General features: G+C 37.3%; 1 protein-coding gene across 11 annotated transcripts in view; it reads left to right on the top strand.

The window, feature by feature from the left end:
• MAST2 (microtubule associated serine/threonine kinase 2) overlaps positions 1–23,145 on the top strand; it is a 208,289-nt gene that overhangs the window by 133,466 nt on the left and 51,678 nt on the right. For all 11 annotated transcript variants that reach the window (XM_032361580.1, XM_032361579.1, XM_032361578.1 and 8 more), the window contains one exon: positions 18,094–18,185. In XM_032361580.1, the coding sequence (XP_032217471.1) occupies positions 18,094–18,185 (92 nt within the window). The remainder of the gene's footprint in view (positions 1–18,093; positions 18,186–23,145) is intronic.

Below are 23,145 nucleotides of genomic sequence, written 5' to 3'. Positions count from 1 at the left end.
TACCAAGAAGCAATTTCACATTGAGAAAGTCCTAGAGCAATGAGATGTAAATTACATTCAATTTTCAAAAAATTTTAGTACCTTATTGTGATTTAAGATTAACTACTGAGCCTCTCTCTGCCTCGTAGTTCCTTGCCTGTATAAGGGGAATACTATTAGTACCTGCTTCATAGGGTATGAGATGCTACATGTAATGCCTTAAATGGTGCCCAGTTAGCACTTAATAAATATCAGCTATTATGATTATTGCCTTTTTTTTTTTTTAAAGATTATTTATTTATTTATTTGACAGATCACAAGCAGGCAGAGAGGAGGAAGCAGGCTCCCCACTGAGCAGAGAACCCCATGCGGGGCTCCATCCCAGGACCCTGAGATCATGACCTGAGCTGAAGGCAGAGGCTTTAACCCACTGAGCCAGCCAGGCGCCCCACGATTATTGCTTTAATTGTGTAGCTAAATTCAGTAGACTATAAGGAAAATGCCAAGGGACCCAAATCTAAGAAAATAGTACAGTGGGAACCATTGTGGAACTTCTAAAAAAAAGTGGGCTAAAGAGGAAGTGTATTAGTCTTGATATCCTTTGTATTAGTCTTGATATCCTTTAGGGGAAAGAGGATAGGCCTTGAACTTGTTTTGGATAGGGAAACTCTAAGGTAATACACAATTGATATCCCATATATAATTAGGACCCTCGGAGGACTTTATCCTCAGCGGACTAGAAAAACAGTTTACCACTGGCATGGAGAGATGAAAAGTTCTTTAGTCTCATCTCGGTTTTAAATAGGGCTCTTAATAATAAAAAGTTCTCCTTGAAAATAAACTGTAGGCTTTTATTTAACTGATTTTGGGGCCTCGAGTTTATAAATGTATATGTGGTCTAGGAACTGATTCTGAGTTGGTAATAACCTTGACAAATCTGTCAGAAAGAAACTAAAAATTTCATTTAAATGATTCACTCTGAAATCAGGTAGTGCAAGAGGTGATTTCACAGTACAAAATTATAGATCATACAAGGAAACAATCTACCACAAATGAGATTCAATAGAAAAAAAAGAAAGAATAAGCCTAAGAACTTCAGAAAGTAACATTATGAATAAAGATTATGAAATAAGTATATTTAAAATGAATAAAAATATAAAAGACACAAGAGAAAAAAGACTTATTTAGTAAAGTCCTTATTTCCTTGTTGATCTTTTGCTTAGATGATCTGTCCATTTCAGTTACTACTACTACTACTACTACTATTCCCTACTATTATATTGTAGAATTGTGGATGTGTTTCTTTGATTTTGTTATTAATTGGCTGCTCCCATGTTAGGGGCATAAATATTTACAATTGTTAGATCTTCTTGTTGGATAGACCCTTTAAGTATGGTATAGTGTCCTTCCTCATCTCTTACTATTGTCTTTGTTTTAAAATCTAATTTGTCTGTATAAGGATTGCCTCCACAGCTTACTTTTGATGTCCATTAGTACGGTAAATGGTTTTCCACTCCAAGACATATTTGGTAAAAAAAGACCAGGCATATTTGGGGAAAACGTAAATTAGAATTCAAGAAATTAAATATGTTGTGTCATTAAATTTGAAAAATTAACAGTCAGGTTACGTAGTAAAGCTGCGGACAAAGTTAGTAAAATTTTATCTAGAGTGCAGCACAGAGATGGAAAGATACAAAGAATGAATGGGAGGTAAGAAGTATGGAAGATAAAATAAGAATGTCCAACAGAATACAGAGAAATGGGGGGAAAAACAATATTTATAGAGGTAATGATTGAGACCTTCCAAAACTGATTAGAAATAAAATAACATCATGAAGTACAATAAGCAGAAATAAATCTCCATCTAGATACACTGCAGTAAAATTGCAGAACCATAAAAACAGAGGTTTCAAAGGAGCTAGAAAACCCTCAAGAATCCACAAAAGCTAAAAGAACTCTAACAAATGAATTCAGTAAGGAAGTCCACCCAAGAGAATTGGAAACAGATATACACACAAATACACAAATGTTCATAGCAATATTATTTAAAATAGCCCTAAAATAGAAACAACCCAAGTGTCCATCAATTTATGAATAGATAAATAAAATGTGGCATATTTACTCAATGGAATATAATTTAGCCATAAAAAGAAATGAAGTACTGATATAAGCTGCAATGTGGGTGAATCTGGACAACATTGATGCTAACTGAAAGAAACCAGACACAAAAGACCACCTAATGTATTATTCCGTTTCTATGAAATATCCAGAATAGCTGAATCCATAGAGATAAGAAAGTACATTGTGGTTGCCTGGTAAGGGAGGTGGGGGAGGAAGGGAGGATGGGAGTGACTATTTATGGTTACAGGAGTTCTTTTGGGGGTAATGAAAGCGTTCTGGAGTTAGTGTTGATGGTCGCACAGCTTTGCATGTATACTAAAAAACCCTGAATTACATATTTTAAAAAGGTGAATTCTATGTTATGTGAATTATATCTAAAAAACAAAGCTAGCGGTTAAAAAAAAAAGAACTAGAGAAAAAAGAAAAATTAACTACAAAGGAGTAATAATCCTAAAAACAAGCTTCTTAACAGCAATAACAGGAGCCATAAAACAATGGGATAATATCTTTAAGATACTGTGAAAAAAGTCACTCTCAGTAAGAGGTTGTAAGATTCTATACCTACTTAATTTTCCTTGGAAGTTATTGAGCAAAATAAAAACACTTTCAGGCAAACATCAAAATCGAGAAGTTTTTTATCACTATCAAATTCTGACTGAAATCATTGCTAAGAAAAGAAGAAAGGTGTGAGATCCAAGAGGAAATGCTGAGCAAAGGAATTGGAAAATCTATGAGTAAATTTAAGCAAGCAATTCTTGCATAGAACAGTAATAATTATTAATTTGGCAATATAACAGCAAACTAGACCTGAAATACTGGACCAAATAACATATAAGTTGAAAGGGGATGGGGGAGAATTGGAGTTAAGATCTTTTAATTTTGTTTGGAAGGATTGAGATGCTAGCTAATCTTAGACTTTATTAAGATAGGAGTACTTATTAAAACTTTAATAATAATAATAACTTAAAAATATAAAACAGTGTATAATTTCCAAATCAATGAAGGAGGGGTTAAAAAATACTTGGTTAATCCAAGAAGGGCTTCCATCAAAAAGAGAGAGAGAGAGAGAGAAATGAAAGAAAAGAGAAGAAAAAAAAAAGAAAGAGTAAGGGAGATTACAGGAGAACAGGTCGCAGTATCATACAGGGAAATGGGTAAGTCACATTTTAGTAAGGTCTTGAAAGATGTAAGGGGTTTTTTGCCATTGTATTACTGAGGAAAGGGCATTTCAGGTAGAAGAATTAGTGCAATGACTGGTGTAGCTAATAGCTTTTATGTTAAATTCGGCTTTGGAAGGTTTTGGGCATAGTAAAATAATCTGATTTATGTTTTTAAAAGATGATTATGATTACTTGTGTTGAGAAGACAAGAGTAAACAAGGGAGAATAGTTAGGAAGCTATTGAAACAGTGATTCAACAATTCTATTACTCCATGCTTAACGCTGATAAAGTATACTCTTAATCCTCTTCAGCTATTTCATCGATCCCACCGCTTTCCTCTGCTCTGGTAATCATCAGCTTGTTCTTTATAGTTAAGATTCTGGTTTTTCTGGTCTCTTTTGTTATTTGTTCAGTTGTTCTGTTTCTTAAAGTTCTGTTTCTTAAAGTTCAGTTGTTCTGTTTCATATGAGTGAAATCATCTGTCATTTGTCTTTCTCTATTTCACTTAGGATTTTACCCTATAGGCCTATCCATACTGTTGCAAGTGGCAAGATTTCCTTCTTTTTGATGGCCAAGTAATACTCCATTGCATATATATATCACATCTTCTTTATCCATTCATCTATTGATGGACACTTGGGTTGTTTTCATATATTGGCTATTGTAAATAATGCTGCAGTAAACTTAGAGATACCTGTAGCTTTTCGAATTAGTGTTTTTGTACTCTCTGGGTAGATACCCAGTAGTGGAATTATTAGATCATATAGTAATTCTATTTTTGATTTTTCAAGGAACCTCCATACTGTTTTCCACAGTGGCTGCACCAGTTTGCATTCCCACCAATAGTGAATGAGTGTTCCTTTTTCTCCACATCCTCACCAACACTTGTTGTTTCTTGTGTTTTTGATTTAGTCATTCTGACAGGTGTGAGGCAATATTATAGTTTCGATTTGCATTTCCCTGATGTTGAGTGATGTTGAACAACTTTTCATGTGTCTGTTGGCCATCTGTATGTCTTCTTTGGAGAAAGTCTGTTTATGTCTTCTGCCCATTTTTAAACTGTATATATTTGTGTTTTTGAGTTGTATTAGTTCTATATATATTTTGGATATTAGCCCCCTAGTGCATATATTATTTGCAAATAATATATTGTCTTTTAGTTTTGTTAATGGTTTCCTTTGCTGTGCAGAAGGTTTTTTTTTTTTTTTTTTAATGTAGTCCCCTTAGGGTTTTGTTGGGGGGGGAGGGGCTTTTGTTTCCCTTTCCTCAGGAGACGTGTCTAGAAAAACATTGCCATAGCTGATGTCAGAGTAATACCTATGCTCTCTTCCAAGATATTTATGGTTTCAGTTCTCCCATTTACTGGGATGACCAAATGATCAAATGATTAATCCATTTTGAGTTTATTTTTGTGTATGGTATAAGAAAGTGGTCCAGGTTCTTTCTTTTTAAGTAGCTGTCTAGTTTTCCCAATACCATTTGTTGAAGAGACTTTTTCCCATTGCATAATCTTGCTTCTTTGTTAAAGACTAATTTGCCATATAATCATGGGTTTATTTCTGGGCTCTCTATTGTGTTCCATGCCCTCTATGTGTCTATTTTTTTTATAATTTTTTATTTTTTATAAACATATATTTTTTTATCTCCCGGGGTACAGGTATGTGAATCACCAGGTTTACACACTTCACAGCACTCACCATAGCACATACCCTCCCCAATGTCCATAAACCAACCCCCCATAAACCAGCCCCCCTTCCCCCAACCCCCCTCCCCCCAGCAACCCTCAGTTTGTTTTGTGGGATTAAGAGTCACTTATGGTTTGTCTCCCTCCCAATCCCATCTTGTTTCATTTATTCTTCTCCTACCCCTTAACCCCCCCTGTTGCATCTCCACATCCTCATATCAGGGAGATCATATGATAGTTGTCTTTCTCCGCTTGACTTATTTCGCTAAGCATGATAACCCTCTAGTTCCATCCACGTCGTCGCAAAGGGCAAGATTTCATTTCTTTTGATGGCTGCATAGTATTCCATTGTGTATATATACCACATTTTCTTTATCCATTCATCTGTTGATGGACATCTAGGTTCTTTTCATAGTTTGGCTTTTGTGGACATTGCTGCTATAAACATTTGGGTGCATGTGCCCCTTCGGATCACTACGTTTGTATCTTTAGGGTAAATACCCAGTAGTGCAATTGCTGGGTCATAGGGCAGTTCTATTTTCAACATTTTGAGGAACCTCCATGCTGTTTTCCAGAGTGGTTGCACCAGCTTGCATTCCCACCAACAGTGTAGGAGGGTTCCCCTCTCTCCGCATCCTTGCCAGCATCTGTCATTTCCTGACTTGATAATTTTAGCCATTCTGACTGGTGTGAGGTGATATCGCATTGTGGTTTTGATTTGTATTTCCCTGATGCCGAGTGATATGGAGTACTTTTTCATGTGTCTGTTGGCCATCTGGATGTCTTCTTTGCAGAAATGTCTGTTCATGTCCTCTGCCCATTTCTTGATTGGATTATTTGTTCTTTGGGTGTTGAGTTTGCTAAGTTCTTTATAGATTTTGGACACTAGCCCTTTATCTGATAATGTTGTTTGCAAATATCTTCTCCCATTCTGTCAGTTGTCTTTCGGTTTTGTTAACTGTTTCCTTTGCTGTGCAAATACTTTTGATCTTGATAAAATCCCAATAGTTCATTTTTGCCCTTGCTTCCCTTGCCTTTGGTGATGTTCCTAGGAAGATGTTGCTGCGGTTGAGGTCGAAGAGGTTGCTGCCTGTGTTCTCCTCAAGGATTTTGGTGGATTCCTTTCTCACATTGAGGTCTTTCATCCATTTTGAGTCTATTTTCGTGTATGGTGTAAGGAAATGGTCCAATTTCATTTTTCTGCATGTGGCTGTCCAGTTTTCCCAACACCATTTATTGAAGAGACTGTTTTTTTCCATTGGACATTCTTTCCTGCTTTGTCGAAGATTAGTTGACCATAGAGTTGAGGGTCTATTTCTGGGCTCTCTATTCTGTTCCATTGATCTATGTGTCTATTTTTGTGCCAGTACTATACTGTTAGGATTACTACAGCTTTGTATTATATCTTGAAATCTGGGATTGTGGTACCTGCAGTTTTGTTCCTCTTTTTCATGATTGCTTTGGCTATTCAGGGTCTTTTTTGCATGTGTTTCCACACAAATTTTCAGATTATTTCTTCTAGTTCTATGAAAAATGCTGTTTTGTTTTGTTTAGTTTTGTTTTTTTAGATTTTATTTTAAATTTTTTTTTAATTAAAAAAATTTTTTTTTAAGATTTTACTTTATTTGAGAGAGAGAAACAGAGAGAGCATGAGCATGAGCAGGGACAAGGACCGGTAGAAAAGCATACTCCTCCCTGAGCAGGGAGCCGGACCCAACCCAGGGCTCCATCCCAGGACCCTGGATGACCTGAGTTGAAGACAGACACTTAACCAGCTGAGCTACCCAGGTGCCCCTAAGATTTTATATTTTTAAAGTAATCTCCATACCCAACTTGGGGCTCTAACTCGAAGCCCCGAGACAAAGAGTCACGTGCTCTGACTGAGATAGCTGGGTGCCCCTGTTGCATTAAATCTGTAGATTGCTTTTGGTAGTATCAACACTTTATCAGTATTTTCTCCCAACTTGAGAATGTAATTTCTTTATATTTGTGTGTGTCATCTTCAATTTCTTTCATCAGTGTTTTATGGTTTTTAGAATACAGGTCCTTCACCTCCTTTATTACATTCATTCCTAGGTATTTTATTCTTTTTGGAATTTGGCAATTCAAATGGGGTTATTTTCTTAATTTCTCTTTCTGCTACTTCATCATTGATGTCTAGAAAGGCAATAGATTTCTGTATATTGATTTTTATATCCTGTGACTTTACTGAATTCATTTATCCATTCTAGCAGTTTTTTGGTGGAGTATTTCAGGTTTTCTGTATACAGTGTCATGTCATCTGCAAATAGTGAAAGTTTTACTTTTTCCTTACCAATTTGGGTGCCTTTTATTTCTTGTCTGATTGCTGTGGCTAGGACTTCCAGTACTATGTTGAGTAAAAGTGGTGAGAGTGCACATCCTTGTCTTCTTCGGGACCTTAGGGGGAAAGCTCTGTTTCTCCCCATTGAGTATGCTGTTTTTCTGTGGGTTTTCATATATGGCCTTTATTATGTTGAGGTATATTCCCTCTAAACCTACTTTGTTGAGGTTTTTTTCATGAATGGAAATTGTACTGACAAAAATGCTTTTTCTGCATTTATTGAAATGATTATGTGACTTTTGTCCTTTCTCTTATTGAAGTGATAACCATTGATTGGTTTGCAAATATTCACTCACCCTTCTATCCCAGGAATAAATCCCACTTGATTGTGATGGGTGGATTTTTTAAATATATTGTTGTATTTGATTAGCTAATATTTTGTTGAGAATTTTTGCATCTGTGTTCATTAGAGATATTGGCCTGTAGCTTTCTTTTTTTGTAGTGTTTTATTTTATTTATTTGAGAGAGTGTTTACCTAGTTTTGGTATCTGTAATGCTAACCTCAAAGAATGAATTTGAAGTCTAGCTTCTTAGTCTTCACAGGGACATTGTCATGGTTGTTACTCTGAAATAACATTTGAAAGTCCTTGATCTTAAGTGATCCCAGTTTCTTCTGTATTTTATTGATCACTCTTAATGAACCAGAAGTGTTTTTTTCCTCACTCTGAATTTTGAAGGGAAGTAGCCACTTGTTAGCCAAGTACTGAGTTCTCAAGTTTCTCAGAGCAGCTGGACTTGAGGGATTTGCAGATTGGAGAGGTATTGCTTCAGACTGGGAAGGAGACCTGCTAAATGAGTTTACAGCAGCTCCTGCAGGGAGGGAGCAGGGGCAGATTTGCATACCTGCTAGTTGATGGAAAGAAGCATTTTTGAAGGCTGGGATTTCTCTAAATACGGCCACAATGCGACAGTATCACACAGATTGCACAGGGTGCTTTAGTCGTTGCTGCCACTATCCACCGAGATGACTATGGTAAAGCATATAGGAAAGTGAAATGCCAGGTCTTGCTCCAAGTGACCAAGTGACTGGGATGGTATTAACCAGCAGTCTGATTTAACCCAGTTCTTGCAACAGGCATCAAAGAATCAGCTCAGAGGACTTCTAGGTTTCCTCCCTGTCAGCTGAGAGTTAATGTGGCTGACTCTGTAAACATCCAGTACTTTGATCTTAGTGGGATGAAGGAATTAAGACCTGATCTTTATCTTCCAGGATACAGGGGAAATGGCCAGAGTCTGTTGAAATGGAAAAATTAGTCAGTTCCTTGTTTCGGAGCCCAGCTGAGTCATGGTGTCTGTACCAGGGTGTCTGACCTTTTTTTCCCCTGGCAGCTGTTGCAGATTTGCCAGTTGAGATTATGTGTACCTTCATAAAAAGGCATGTGACCTGGAAATATGATATTCAGCGTTTTGGATTTTGTTTTAAATTTTAAATAAGATCATGGCAAATGAAATTAGGATCAATTATCTGTTCCTGTGGTGTCAAGAGATCTTCATTTTCTTACACAAGGAGTTTAAACACAATGGTTTGATACACCTTACACAGGCAAGGTATACAGGTATCCTCTCTTAATTTAATCCTTATGACAAATCCATTCATCCATTCATTCATTCATTCATTTAACAAATATTTTTTGAGAGCCTTCCATGTGCCAGGCAGTGTTCTAGGAACTAAGGAATACAGCAGTAAGCAAAGCATGCACAGGCTTCTGGCCTCATGGAGCTTAGATTTTAATGGGAAGAGAGACATCAAACAAAATGAATTTGCAAAATATGTAGTATGTTAGATAGTGATAAGTTCTCTTGAGAAAAATACATGGGAAAGGAAGCCAGGGAGTTTTGTAGGGGGAGTTACATTTTAAATAGCATGATTAGGAGCAAATTCATGGAGAAGACCGCACAAAAACCTTAAGGAGGTACGGAGCAAACCGTGAGGCTATCTGGGGAAACAGAGCAAAGGAAATACCATTTGTAAAGGCTCTGAGGCAGTGGCATGCTGGGCCTACTCTAAAAGAAGGAAGGAAGCCCATGTATCTGGAGTAGAGTAAGAGGGAAAGAGGAAATGTAATTCAGACCATGTAAAGCCTTGTAGGCCACTGTAAGAATATTGACTTTCATTCTCAGTGAGACAGGGAGAATTTTATTTATTTATTTATTTTCAAAATTTTACATTTCCTTTAAAAAATTTTTTTTATTATGTTAGTCATCATGCAGTACATCCTTAGTTTTTGTTGTAGACAGGGAGAATTTTAAGCAGAAGAGTGACTTTGATATTACTTACATTAAAAAAATATTTTTTATTGTTTTTATTGAAGTATGATCGAAGCATAAAATTTGATGGGTTTTGATATATGCATGCATCTGTGAAACCATCATGACAGTCAAGATAAACATATCTAGAAGTCCCCCAAATTTCCTCATGCCTCTGTATGATCCCTCTCCTGCCTCTGGTCAGGCAACCACTAATCTGCTATCACTGTAGGTTAGTGAGCATTTTCTTAAATTTAATATAAATGGAATCATTCAGCATGTACTCTTTTATGTCTGGCTTCTTGCTTTCATCATAATTATTTTGCAGTTCATCCATTGTTTGACTTAGTATTTCATTCCTTTTTATTACAGAGTAGTTGTCCAGTGTATAGATATATTATGACTGATCGTTCATGTTGGTGGATATTTGAGGTGGTTTCTAGTTTCTGGCTGTCACAAATAATAAACAGCATATAGTTTGGCCCTGCTATTTTGTTCAATCTGAAAGTCTCTGCTGTAATTTGAGTATGTTTTGAGAACATTTATATTTTATGTGATTATTGGTGTAATTGGCTTAAATCTGTTATCTTACTATTTGTTTTCTGTTTTGCCCATCTGTACTTGTTTTCCCTTTCTTCTTTTTTTTTTTTTGCCTTTTTTTTTGGATTGTGTATGTTTTATGGTTCCATTTTATTTCCTTTGTTGGCTTATTAACTATATCTTTTTTTTAGTAGCTGCATTAGTTTGTATAGTATAAAATTTTAACTCATTACGGTTTACCTTCAAGTAATACTATATCACTTCACATTTAATGTAAGAGCCTCACAGTGTTGTACTTCCATTCTTCTCTCCAAGGCTTTGTGCTGTAGCTGTCCCCCATTTTATATCTACATAGGCTTGTAAAGTCCACAGTAAATTATTATATTTCCTTTAAAACTCAATTATCTTTTAAAGTGATTTTAAAAATAAAAATCAGGATTTATATTTGCCCATATATTCACCATTTCTGGTGCTTTTCTTTACTCTGTGTAGATCCAGATTTCTATCTGGTATCATGTCCTTTTGCCTGAAGGCCTTAATGCAGGTCTGTTGGTAATGAATTATTTCAGCTTTTCTTTGTGTTAAAAAGTCATTATTTTGGCTGCCTTTTTGAGAGATATTTTCACTTGGTATTGACTTTGGTGTTCAATATTTTAAGACATGTCTTTTCTATCTTCTGGGTTGCATCTTTTTCCAATGAGAAGTCTATTGTCATTGTTACCTTTGTTCTTCTGTGTGTTTAGATAATCTTTATATGTGGTGCTATTAAAATTTTATCACTGAGGGACGCCTGGGTGGCTCAGTTGGTTAAGCAGCAGCCTTTGGCTCAGGTCATGATCCCAGCGTCCTGGGATCGAGTCCCACATAGGGCTCCTTGCTCAGCAGGGAGCCTGCTTCTCCCTCTGCCTCTGCCTGCCATTCTGTCTGCCTGTGCTCGCTCTCTCCCCGCCCCCTCTCTCTGATAAATAAATAAAATCTTTAAAAAAATAAAAAAATTAAAAAAAAGATTTTATCACTGATTATAAGTAATTTGATTATTATGTACTTTGGCATATTTTTCTTCATGTTTCTTGTCCTTGGGGTCCATTGAGTTTCTTGGATCTGTGAGTTTATAGTTATCATCAATTTGAAAATTTTTTAGCAGTTAGTTCTTCAAATATTTTTTTGGCCCCTCCCTTCCTTTTAGGGACTCTAATTACACATTTAGTCTGCTTGAAGTTGTCTCACTGCTTGCTGTTGCTGTTTCCAGTTTTAAACATTTTCTTTTCTGTTTCATTTTGCTTAGCTTCTCTTGCTATGTCTGGGTTCACTGATCTTCTGCAGTGCCTCATCTCTGTTAATGCCATCCAGTTTAATTTTCATCTGAGATTCTTATTCTCTAGAAATGTTATTTGTGTTTTTTAAATATCGTGAATATTCATAAATCTCTCCTTCACATGCCAATACTTTCCTGTAGCTTATTGAAAATATGGAATATAGTTATAGTAACAATTTTAGTGTTCTGTTAATTCTATCATCTCTATCATTTCTGCATCTGTTGATTTCCCATTCATTATGGGTCCTATTTGCCTGCTTTTTCCCATGCCTAGTGATTTTTTATTACATACGAAACTGTGGATTTGTTATATGTGAATATTTTTATTCCTTTTTAAATTAAATTAATTAACATACAGAGTAATATTAGTTTTAGGTGTAGGATTTAGTGATTCAACACTTGTATACATCTGGTGCCCATCACAACAAGTGCTCTCCTTAGTCCCCATCACGTATTTAACCCATCTCCCCACCACCCACCTCCCCTCTAGTAACCATCAGTTTGTTCCCTATAGTTAAGAGTCTGTTTCTTGGTTATCATCTCTTTTTCTTCCTTTTCCGTCTGTGTTCATTTGTTTTGTTTCTAAATCCCACATATGAGTATACTCGTGGTATTTGTCCTTCTCTGACTGACTTATTTGCTTAGCATAATACTCTTTAGCTCTATCCACAGCATCTCAAATATCAAGAGTTCATTGTTTTTTATGGCTGAGTAATATTCCATTGTGCATATATACCACCTCTTCTTTATCCATTCATCTGTCAGTGGACATTTGGGCTCTTTCCATACTTTGGCTGTTGTTGATGGTGCTGCTATAAACATCAGCATGCATGTATCCCTTTGAATCAGCATTTTTGTATCCTTTGGGTAAATACTTAGTAGTGCAATTGCTGGATCCCAAGGTAGTTCTTTTTTTTTAAGATTTTATTTATTGACAGAGAGAGAGAGAGAGAGCGCGCATGAGTAGGCAGAGAGGCAGCAGAGAGAGAGGGAAGCAGGCTCCCTGCTGAGCAGAGAGCCCTCCCAGGATCCTGAGACCATGACATGAGCTGAAGGCAGAGGCTTAACCCACTGAGCCACCCAGGCGCCCCCCAGGGTAGTTCTATTTTTAACTTTTTGAGGAACCTCCATACTGTTTTCCAGAGTGGCTGCACCAGTTTGTATTCCTACCAATAAACAGTGTGTGAGGGTTCTCCTTTCTCCGCATCCTCACCAACACCTGTTGTTTCTTGTGTTGTTAATTTTAGCTATTCTGACAGGTGTGAGGTGGTATCTCATCGTGGTTTTGATTTGTATTTTCCTGATGATGAGTGATGTTGAACATCTTTTCATTTCATGTGTTTGTTGGCCATCTGTATGTCTTTTTGGAAAAATGTCTATTTGTGTCCTCTGCCCTTTTTTTTTTTTTTTTAAAGATTTTATTTATTTGACAGAGATCACAAGTAGACAGAGAGGCAGGCAGAGAGAGAGGAGGAAGCAGGCCTCCTGCTGAGCAGAAAGCCCGATGTGGGACCCGATCCCAGGACCCTGAGATCATGACCTGAGCCGAAGGCAGAGGCTTTAACCCACTGAGCCACCCAGGCACCCCCTCTGCCCATTTTTAAACTGGGTAATTTGTTTTTTGGGGTGTTGGGTTTTATGAGTTCTTTATATATTTTGGGTACTAACCCTTTATCAGATATGTCATTTTTATTCCTTTCAATATTTTTGAGCCTTAACTGAGACACAGTTAAGTTACTTGGAAATAGTTTGATCATTTTCAGGATTACTTTTAAGCTTTGTTAGGTAGGACCAGAGTAGCATTTGGGACTAATATTTTCTTTCTGCTGTCCCATGAATAACCAGATTTTCATCTTCTGAGTGCTCAGAGCACAAACTATTTTTTTTTTTTTTTTTTTAAAGATTTTATTTATTTATTTGTCAGAGAGAGAGCGAGCAGGAGCGAGCACAGACAGACAGAGTGGAAGGCAGAGTCAGAGGGAGAAGCAGGCTCCCTGCGGAGCAAGGAGCCCGATGTGGGACTCGATCCCAGGACGCTGGGATCATGACCTGAGCCGAAGGCAGCTGCTTAACCAACTGAGCCACCCAGGCGTCCCAGCACAAACTATTTTTGACCCTATGTGTACACTGAGGAATTTTCACCTCCTTTTCTTGGGTAGCTTTTTCAACTCAAGGAGACTACCAGGCTCTGTGCAGGTACCTCCTCCCTGCACTGTTGCTGGGAAGTTTTTTCAGATAGAAGCTTGGGTAATCATAGTACTCACGTTGTTTGTTCCCCTTCTCTCTCTTTTTTTTTTTTTTTAATTAATTAATTTTTTTCAGCATACAGTATTCATTGTTTGTTCCCCTTCTCTTAATGATCACTGTCCTGGATTATTATTTGTCCAGGGTCTGAAAATTGTTTCATTTTTTTTGGTCTAGTTTATTATATGAGAGGGTAATTATATTATTTGTTACTCTATCATGATTGGAAGTAGAAATATTTTCTGAATTATATTTTAAAGGCTGTTTTGTTGAGAACAGATTCCACAGGAACAAAAGTGGAAGCAGGACTACCAACAAGGAAGCTAGTTTACTTAATTCAGATAAGTGGCTTGATCCAAGGTGGTAGTGGTAAAAGAAGTGAAAAAATGATCAGCTTTGGATATATTTTGATGTTAAGGCCAACAAAATTTATGATGGGTCGATATACAAAATTTATGGTGGGTCGAAAGAGAGGAGTCCAGAATGACACATAAGGTTTATATTACCTTCATTTTATAATTGAGAACACCAGAGCATGAGAGTTTATGAGGCTTGTTCAAGGTCAAACAGCCAGTTTCAAACTCAGATCTTCTAACTGCAAAGCCCTGTCTCTTTCTACTGTACTGCAGTGACACTTAACACTGAGTGTCGGATAAGCTACAAGTGCTATAAGAGTGCAAAGAAAAGAGACTTTAGCCTGCTTGGAAGAATAAAGGAGCATCCATACAAATCCTCATTTGAACTCATGCTTTCTAAAAATTTGGTATAATTGGGTAAGTCCAGGAGGAGAGAGCATTAATTATTAAGGGAGTAGGGTGAGCTGAAGTGCAGAAGTCTCTGAGGTATCTTTGACTCAGGATTCCCTTGATCTGGGTAAGCTCGCCAAAGGTCAATATAATTTCATATGTATGTTTTGTAAAATTTCTAATGTTCAAAACTGAAGGGCCTACCGACAATATTTGTATCCTATTTGCCCTTAGAACAGGGGGCTGAATAAACATAGGTATGTTTCTTTTCAAGAAGATCCAAAAGACAAAATCTTACTTGAGATCCTTTACATAAAACAACAACAACAAACCTTTATAGTAGGGTTAATTTGAATGGCCATGGTGAGGAATTTGAATTATATTGCAAATGGGATGGGAAGCCATTGGAAGGGTTGTATTTATTTATTTATTTATTTATTTATTTATTTATTTGAGAGAGAGAGAGAGAGAGATAGAGCATGCACACACATATATGTGAGTGGGGGAGGAATGGAAGGAGGGGGATAGAGAATCTCCTGCAGACTTCCTGCTGAGTATGGAGCCTAATGTGGGGCTTGCTCCCCGGACCCTGAGATCATGACCTAAGTTGAAATCAAGAGACAGGCACTTAACTGGTGCTCCACCATTGGAGTTTTTAAAAGGGGAATTCACATGATTTCATCTATGATTTTTAAAATATTACTGTGGCTGATAGGTGAAGAATAGACTGCTGGGAGCTGGGGGTGGGCAGGAAGAATCAAAGTGGAAGGAAGATCCTTCAGAAATCTTTTATAGACTTGAACTGGAGTTGAGGTAGTATTGAAGGTAATGAGAATGGCTTGCACTCAGGGTATATTTTTAAGGTATAATTCCACAGAACTTGCTGGTTGTTTTGGATGTGGGTATGAAGAAAAGAGAATGAACAATGATTCATAGGTTTTTCCCAGAGCATCTGGATGAATGGTGGTACCATGCAGTGAGATAGTACAACTTAGGGAGGAGTAGCAGATTTTAGAGGGAACCTCAAAAATCTGACCTCAAGACCTCTGTTTTAGAAATGTTAATTTGAGATGCCTTTTAAGACATCCAGTTGGAGATGTCAAGTAGGCACTTGACATAATTTAGGGAGTGAGTGTAGGGAGAGAAAAACAATATTTCAGATCTGAGCCCCTGAGTACTAAATGATTTAGTGGTCAGGAAGAGAAGGAGCTAGCAAAGGAGAATAAAAGATGAGCAACTAGTGAGATAGGAAGACCAGGAAATCATCATGTCCTAGAAACTAAAGAAAGAAAAGTGTCTCAGGAAGAGTTACACAGATATTAGGTTGAACAAAAGGCAAGCCCAAACAAAAATACATAGTGTGCAGTTCTACTTATAGGAAATCCAGTAAAACAAAAATAATGCCATATGTTAGAAGAAACTGATTGGGAGACAAGAGTTTGACTGGAAAGGGGCACATGAGAACTTTCTGGGGTAATAGAATTATTGTCTTTTGTTTTGGATGTTGTTATATGGATATATATAATTATCTCATGAACAGAACACTGAAGATCTGTATATTTTGTTGACTATAAATTAAATTCCAATTTAAAAAGTTTTTAAAAGAGGGAGTTAAAACTAAATGATGCTGAGAGGTTACATAAGATGAGGATCAAGGTCATTGGTGATTTTGACAGCAGTGATTTCAATGGAAGAATGGGGATGATTGACTCAAGTGGACTGAAGAGAGAATAGGAAATGGAGGTGTGAAGATGACAAGTGTAAAACCCCCACATGGAATCTTTCCGAAAGACGGGAGCAAAGAACTGCACAAGCCAGGGAGGCCTAGGAAAGATTTTGTTTTTATTTTTGTGTGATGGAAGAAATGATATGTTTTTACGATGATGAGAATGATTTAGTAGGAAGTAGAAATTCATGGCAGAGGAGAGGGAGGGCAGTGTAGGTGGAGACTTTAAAGAGGAAAGTCAGAGGAGTTGCCTTTGACAGGAGCATGGTGTTTCCTTCTGCTGTTGTAGATAGGAAACTAGAGTATATGGATACAAATTTAGGCTAATAGACTTGTATAGCAAGAATATGAAGCATTTGTGTGTTGTTGCTTTTTACCCCCAGTTGAATAAAAGGCAAAGTCAGCAGATGAGTGTGAGATTTGGGGAAGGAGTGCTGGAAGTTTGGAGAGAAGATGAGAGTTAGTTGTCTTGGAGAGAGAGTGAGCACACATTGTCCAGGTAACTGCAGTTTGGTTAAGAAGACCCACTTGATATTTATCATCTTAAATATAAAGAGACACTAGCCAGCATGATTTGGGGTTTTTCTTTAGTCACCCTTCAGCTGCCTGAGTGCAGTTGTGAAATAGATGGAAAGTTGGGTTTAAAATGGTTGGGATTTCACCAGGACTGTGGTGTCCTGTGTGTGTATTATGATGGGGTTTAAGCAAGGTTTCAGTTAGAACTAGAATTTAAAATGAATGTTGAGCAAAGAAGTTGAGAATGTAGGCAGTTTGCTGAGGACAGAATGAGTTCATGGAGACACACTGCAAGCTTTTCTTGTTGGAAGATCAGAGAATAAAGGGAGACTGTTTCACATTGGAGAACGAGAAGCTTGGACATATGATGGTGACTGAGTAATGAAGGCTGTGAGACAGGATTAGATTTTTCCTGATGGTTTCTTAGGGGAAAGTGCTCATTATTTCTTATCATGATCTCATTCTTGAGATTGACCTCAATCCTTTCTGTGATTTCCTGTCACATTTCCAGTAGTTCTTTAGGACAGTCTACCAGACCTACAGAGTCTGCCTGTGACCTACCCCCATACCCTTTCTAACCTACTCTTTTTCCTATCGTTCTCCCCTCCTGACGCCCATTTTACTTTTTCTTGAACATTCCGCCTCCTCCCCCCATCCCTCTCTTTATCTTTCTTCATAGCAGTACTCCAGTTTGAGGACAGAGACTTTTCTCTTGTTTCCTGTTGCTTCCCTAGCATCTACAACAGTGTCTGGTGTCAAGTAGGTGTTTGGTAAATATTTGTTTGGATGAATATAAATGGCAAGTATCCCTAATGCCTTCAAATACATTTATACACATTTTCACTAGCAAGTGTAGCATGAAATGGCTTTTCATGATGATTTGGTTTTCTCCAACCACAACAAAAAGACTCAGGCATTAATTAACTTGTTATAGGAAGACAGTTTTTAGAAAGAACCCACCTGTTCTGCAATTTATGGTGAAATGAAAGTATTACTTAATTCTTGATTAAGCAGTTTTTTAAAAATAAATTTCATGGGTTAAGTTAATGGTTTCATTTTTATGATAAGAACATTAATTTGTACGAAATATGAGAATATGATTTGTGCATTTTGTTTTCTAAATTTACCATGACCATTCTTCTTCAGATACCACTAAATCATGATTGTTTAGAGGATCTCCTTGAATTTGCTTGGGAAGCAAAACCTAAACATTACAAAGTACAATGACAATACAAGATAAAAGTCAAGACAGTGACAAAAGTAATTGTAAGGCAGAATGCTACGAATTATGAAGTCTGTCTGGGGCAAACAGAATTTGCTGCCTCAGTTCAGTTTGAAGTAGTATAATGCTCAGTCCGTGGAATGATGTCACTCTTGTTCCTCAGTAGCCATTTAAGTTCTCTGAGCCCATGGTGGACCCTATTATAACTGACATTTCTGTTTTCATTGCAGTTGTCGGACAAGTAACCGCAAGAGTTTGATTGTGACCTCTAACACATCACCTACACTACCAAGGCCACACTCACCACTCCATGGCCACACAGGTGAGTGCCTGAAGGTTAAGAAAGGTGGGGGAAAGAGTGACCAGTGACACCTAATTTCTTTCCTACTTCTCACTTTGTGAGGCTCAGCATACTACATTGTTACTTCACTCAGTTGACTGAGGAATATAGAGTTCATGGGCATGCTTTCTATGGGAGAATGTGTTCAGTCTGTTTTTGACTCTTAGTTGTTTCTTGCCTCGACCTGCCAACATTCCTTTTGGCCTTGTGCATGTTTTAGGGCTGGGTTTGTTTCCTGGGTCTATGGCGTCTGTTCTGGTATATCGAGAGCGTGTTATGGCTCCAGCCATCTGGGGCCATGTGAAAAGAGCTTTATTAAATGTTGTCCTACCATACCCAAGGGGCAGCCCTTACAAGGATGGTTTTCGGCCTCATGTGACTTCTGATAACTTTCTCTGTTAGAATAGGAATCAACAAAAGTGATAGGAATATTCGTTTTAAGTTGGTATTGATTTCACATATTGTAATTGAAGCAAATGATCTCTATATTCAGACTCTGCTCCATCTGGAATATGGGCTCCTCCAAACAGTATAAGGACTGATTTACTTGCCTCTGACTGGGGAATATAGAAAAATTAAGAGGGAGAAGACCTCATTTGAGTTAGCCATATATTTTAGTTTAGACATGTATTTTTGCATCCCAGGGAGGCCAGCAAAGGGGCCTTAGCTTTGCTAAAGGGGTTGCTGCACTGTTACACTGTTGACTGCTACATTATTTACAGTGGGAGTTCCAGACCTAGGTGTAATGGAAATGGAACAGGCTTGGAACCATAGGAAGCTGTTTAGAGCTTACTGCGTGGGTAAGCCATGGACCTTGTCTATCTTTGGGCAATAAAACAGTACCAAAGCAATGAAACCGCTCATCATCAAGCCAAATAAGACAGATCTTTTTCACTTGGGTTTGTCTCCTTGCTCACAGTTTACTGTGTCTTTGGAGGGAGAAAATGAGGGTGCATGTGGAATAGTTGTCTAAGCATTGGCGATTCTGAAATTGCTCTTTGTCCTTGGGAGAAGGTTCTCACTTTACTGGGCTCCTATCCAAGTATTCAGTGGACTCTTGGCCCATTTCCAGGAATCAATAAAACTCTTAAACACTAACTGTCACGTTAGAAGACACCATGAAGAGTGTAGGAGGACCCAGGGGATTGGAGACCTACTAAGACTGGAAAGCAAAACTCTCATTGTGTTTAGATATGTTCCTCCTCAAACTGACTGGGTAATGTGCACTCTACCTTGGAACTTGGTTAAAACAACTTATATCTGACCTGGCCTTTTCATCCTATAGAAATAAATTTAGCATCTCTAGATCTTATACATTATTTCACAACTATAATGTGAGTACTAGGCATTAATTACTATTGGCTGTTCCTTTCTGAGATGATTATCTATTTAGATTCCCAGCAGTTAGAGTTTAGGACTAGATCTTCCCTATTCAAGGGACTTTGATTGAGAACATCATCTGGTCTTTCAGCCTGCCTAGGGCTGTGGACTGTAACTTTGAATTAATATGTATAACATACTTCATATTCCATAAATGTTACCTGTCATCATCATCATCTCTCCCCAATCACTGCAGAAAATCCAGGTGGGCTTCAGACACAGGGAAAAAGGATTAACTTAAAAGCCCAATTCATGGCTGTAGACTCTTTACCTAACCTAGACGCTAAGAAAGGCAGCACTGATTGTTCCATGCAGATCAAACTTTCCATTAGATTATATCCTCAGATCTCACACATCCTGCTCTGTTGAGTAATATGAAGTCTGTTGATTTGAAAGGCTATTTATCCATATAGGTCAATCTGTTATTAAATATTTAGTATATATAAGTAGATTATAACTACAGTAAGGTCAGTTTAGTAGGTACTTAGTCATTCTGGAAATAGAACCTTCCTAGTTTGTTGGTTTTTTTTTTTTTTTTTAATTTATAAACTTTGTTTAAAATTAGAGCAGTTTTTAGGTTCACAGCAAAACTAAACAGAAAGTAGAAAGAGTTCCCCCATACACCGTCCCCACACCACAGGGTGGGGGTATCCTGCACCAGAGTGGTACATTTGTTGAAGTCAATTAACTTACATTGGTACATCATTATCACTCAAAGTCCATAATTTATATTAGGGGCCACTCTTGGTGTTGTATATCCTGTGGGTTTTGACAAAGGTGCAGTGACAAGTATCTATCATTTTAGCTTCATACAGAATAGTTTCACTGCCCTGAAAACTCCTTGTGCTCTGCCTTTTCATCCCTTCCTGCCTCTAACCCCTGGCATCCACTAATCTTTTCATTGTCTCCATACTTCTGTCTTTTCCAGAATTTCATATAGTTGGAATCATACAGTATGTAGGCTTTTCAAATTGGTTTATTTCACTTAGTATTTGCACTTAAGATTCCTTTATGTCTTACCATGGCTTGATGAATTGTTTCTTTTTAGCACTGAGTAATAATATTCCATTGTCTGATGTACCACAGTTTATAAACCCATTCACCTACAGAAGGACATCTTGGTGGCTTCCAAATTTGGCAGCTTGAATAAAGCTGTGGTAAATATCTCTGTGAAGATTTTTTGTGGATGTTAATGTTCAGTTCATTTGGATAAATACCACAGAGCTTGATTGCTCTGATGATATGATTAAGGGTATGTTTAGTTTTAAGAACCTGACAAACTGTCTTCCCAAGTACCATTTTGCACTCCCACCAGCAATGAATGAGAGTTCCTGTTGCTCCACATCCTCACCAGCATTTGGTTAACAGTGTTTTGGAATTTGGCTATTCTAATAGGTTTGTAGTGGTATCTCATTGTTTCAATTTTCATATCCCTAAGTCATATGATGTTGAACATCTTTTCATATGCTTACTTGCCATCTTTTTTGTGAGATGTCTCTTCACATCTTTTGCATGTTTTAAAATCAGGTAGTTTCTTTTCTTATAGTTGAATTTTAAATGTTCTTTGTATATTTTTGATAATAGTCTTTTATCAGATGGCTTTTGCAGATATGTTTTCCTAGTCTTCAGCTTGTTTTTTAATTCTCTTTTGCATAGCAGAAGGTTTTAATTTTAAAGAAAACCAACTTAATTATTTCTTTAGTGGATCCTGCCTTTGGTGGTGTGTCTATATTTTTTTATGAATGAATGAGGGAGTGGGCACACATGCAGGAGAGGAGGGACAGAGGGAGAGGGAGAGAGAAAGTTTTAGCAGGCTCCATGCCCAGTGCAGAGCCTGATGTGGGACTCGATCTCATGACCCTGAGCTGAAATCAAGAGCTGGACGCTTAACCAGTTGAGCCACCCAGGCACCCCTGGTGTTGTGTCTAAAGTGTCATTGTCAGTGGTGGTTCATTCAGTTAAGCATCCAACTCTTGATTTCGGCTTGGGCCATGACCCTGGGGTCCTGGGATTGAGCCCCACATCAGGCTCCCTGCTCAATAGAGAGTCTGTTTCTTCCTCTGCCCCTCTTCTCCACTCATGCTCACACTTTCTCTCTCTCTTTGTCTCTCTCTCTCTCAAAAATAAATAAATAAAAAATCTTTTAAAAAAGTAAATAACATGTCGTTGCCATACCCAGGGTCATAAAGGTTTTCTCCAATGTTACCTTCTAAGAGGTTTATAGTTTTGCATCTTATGTTTAGGTCTGTGATCCATTTTTAGTTAATTTTTATGAAGGTCTGTAGATTCATTTTTTACATGTGGTTGTCCAGTTGTTCCAGCACTATTTGTTGAAAAGACTGGGTTTTTTCATTTTGTTTTGTTGCTTTTCTCCTTTGTCAACAATCAGTTGACTATATTTATGTGAGTCTGTTTCTGCCTATTTGTTCTGTCTCTATTCTGTTCCATTAATTTGTCTTTTCTTTATCTAGTACCATACAGTCTTTTTTTTTTTTTTTTAAAGTACCATCCAGTCTTGATTACCATAGCTTTATAGTAACTCTTGAAGTTGGGTAGCATTATTTCTCCAACTTTGTTCTTTTTCTTCAATATTAAGTTGGCTATTTTGGGTCTTTTGCTTCTTCATATAAACTTCAGAATCAGTTTGTCAACATCTACAAAATAATTTGCTGGGATTTTGGTTGGGATTGTGTTGAATCCATAGATTAAGTTAGGAAGAAATGACATCTTGACAATATTGAGTACCCCTTTCTATACCTTTTATTTACTAGTCTTATTGTATGAGCTAGGACTTCCACTGCAGTGTTGAGAACCAGTGATTAGAAGGTATCACTTGGTGGAAAAGCTTCAAGTTTCTCACCATTAGGTATGATATTAGCTGTTTGTAAAGGTTCTTTATCAAGTTGAGGAACTTTCCTTCCATTCCTAATTTGTTGAGAGGTTTTAGAACCATGAATGAGTTTTGGATTTTGTCAGAAGCTTTTTCTGAATCTGTTGACATGATCATTAGATTTTGCTTCTTTAGCTTGTTGATTTGATGGTCATGTTAGTTGATTGTCCAATATTGAACCAGTCTTGCATACCTGGGATAAATCCCGTTAGTTATAGTGTATAATTCCTTTCAGGCATTGTTGGTTTGATTTGCTAATATTTTTTGGAGGATTTTACATCTATCACGAGAGATAATGGTCTAAAGTTTTTTGTGTGTTTTTTTTCTTGTACCATCTTTGTCTGGTTTGGTATTAGGATAATGGTGGCCTCATAGAGTAAGTTCCCCCTGCTTCTATCTTCTGGAGGAGATTGTGGAGAATTGGTATAATTTCTTACTAAATGTTTGATAGAATTCATTATTGAACACAACTAGGCCTGGTGCTTTCTGTTTTGGAAGGCTATTAATTATTGATTAAATTTCTTTAAGCCTATTTGGTTTATCTATTTTTTGCCTGAGCTTTAGTAGCTTTTTTTTTTTTTTTTTTTAAGGAATTGGCCTATTTAACCTAGGTTTTCATTTCTATGGATGCAGAGCTATTCATAACATTGTTTTATTTTCCTCTTCATATCC

This window comes from Mustela erminea, chromosome 10 (assembly GCF_009829155.1).
Source record: "Mustela erminea isolate mMusErm1 chromosome 10, mMusErm1.Pri, whole genome shotgun sequence".
Classification (NCBI taxonomy): Eukaryota; Metazoa; Chordata; class Mammalia; order Carnivora; family Mustelidae; genus Mustela; species Mustela erminea.
Note: the sequence above shows the minus strand (reverse complement) of the source record. Positions and strands in the feature narration are given on the sequence as shown.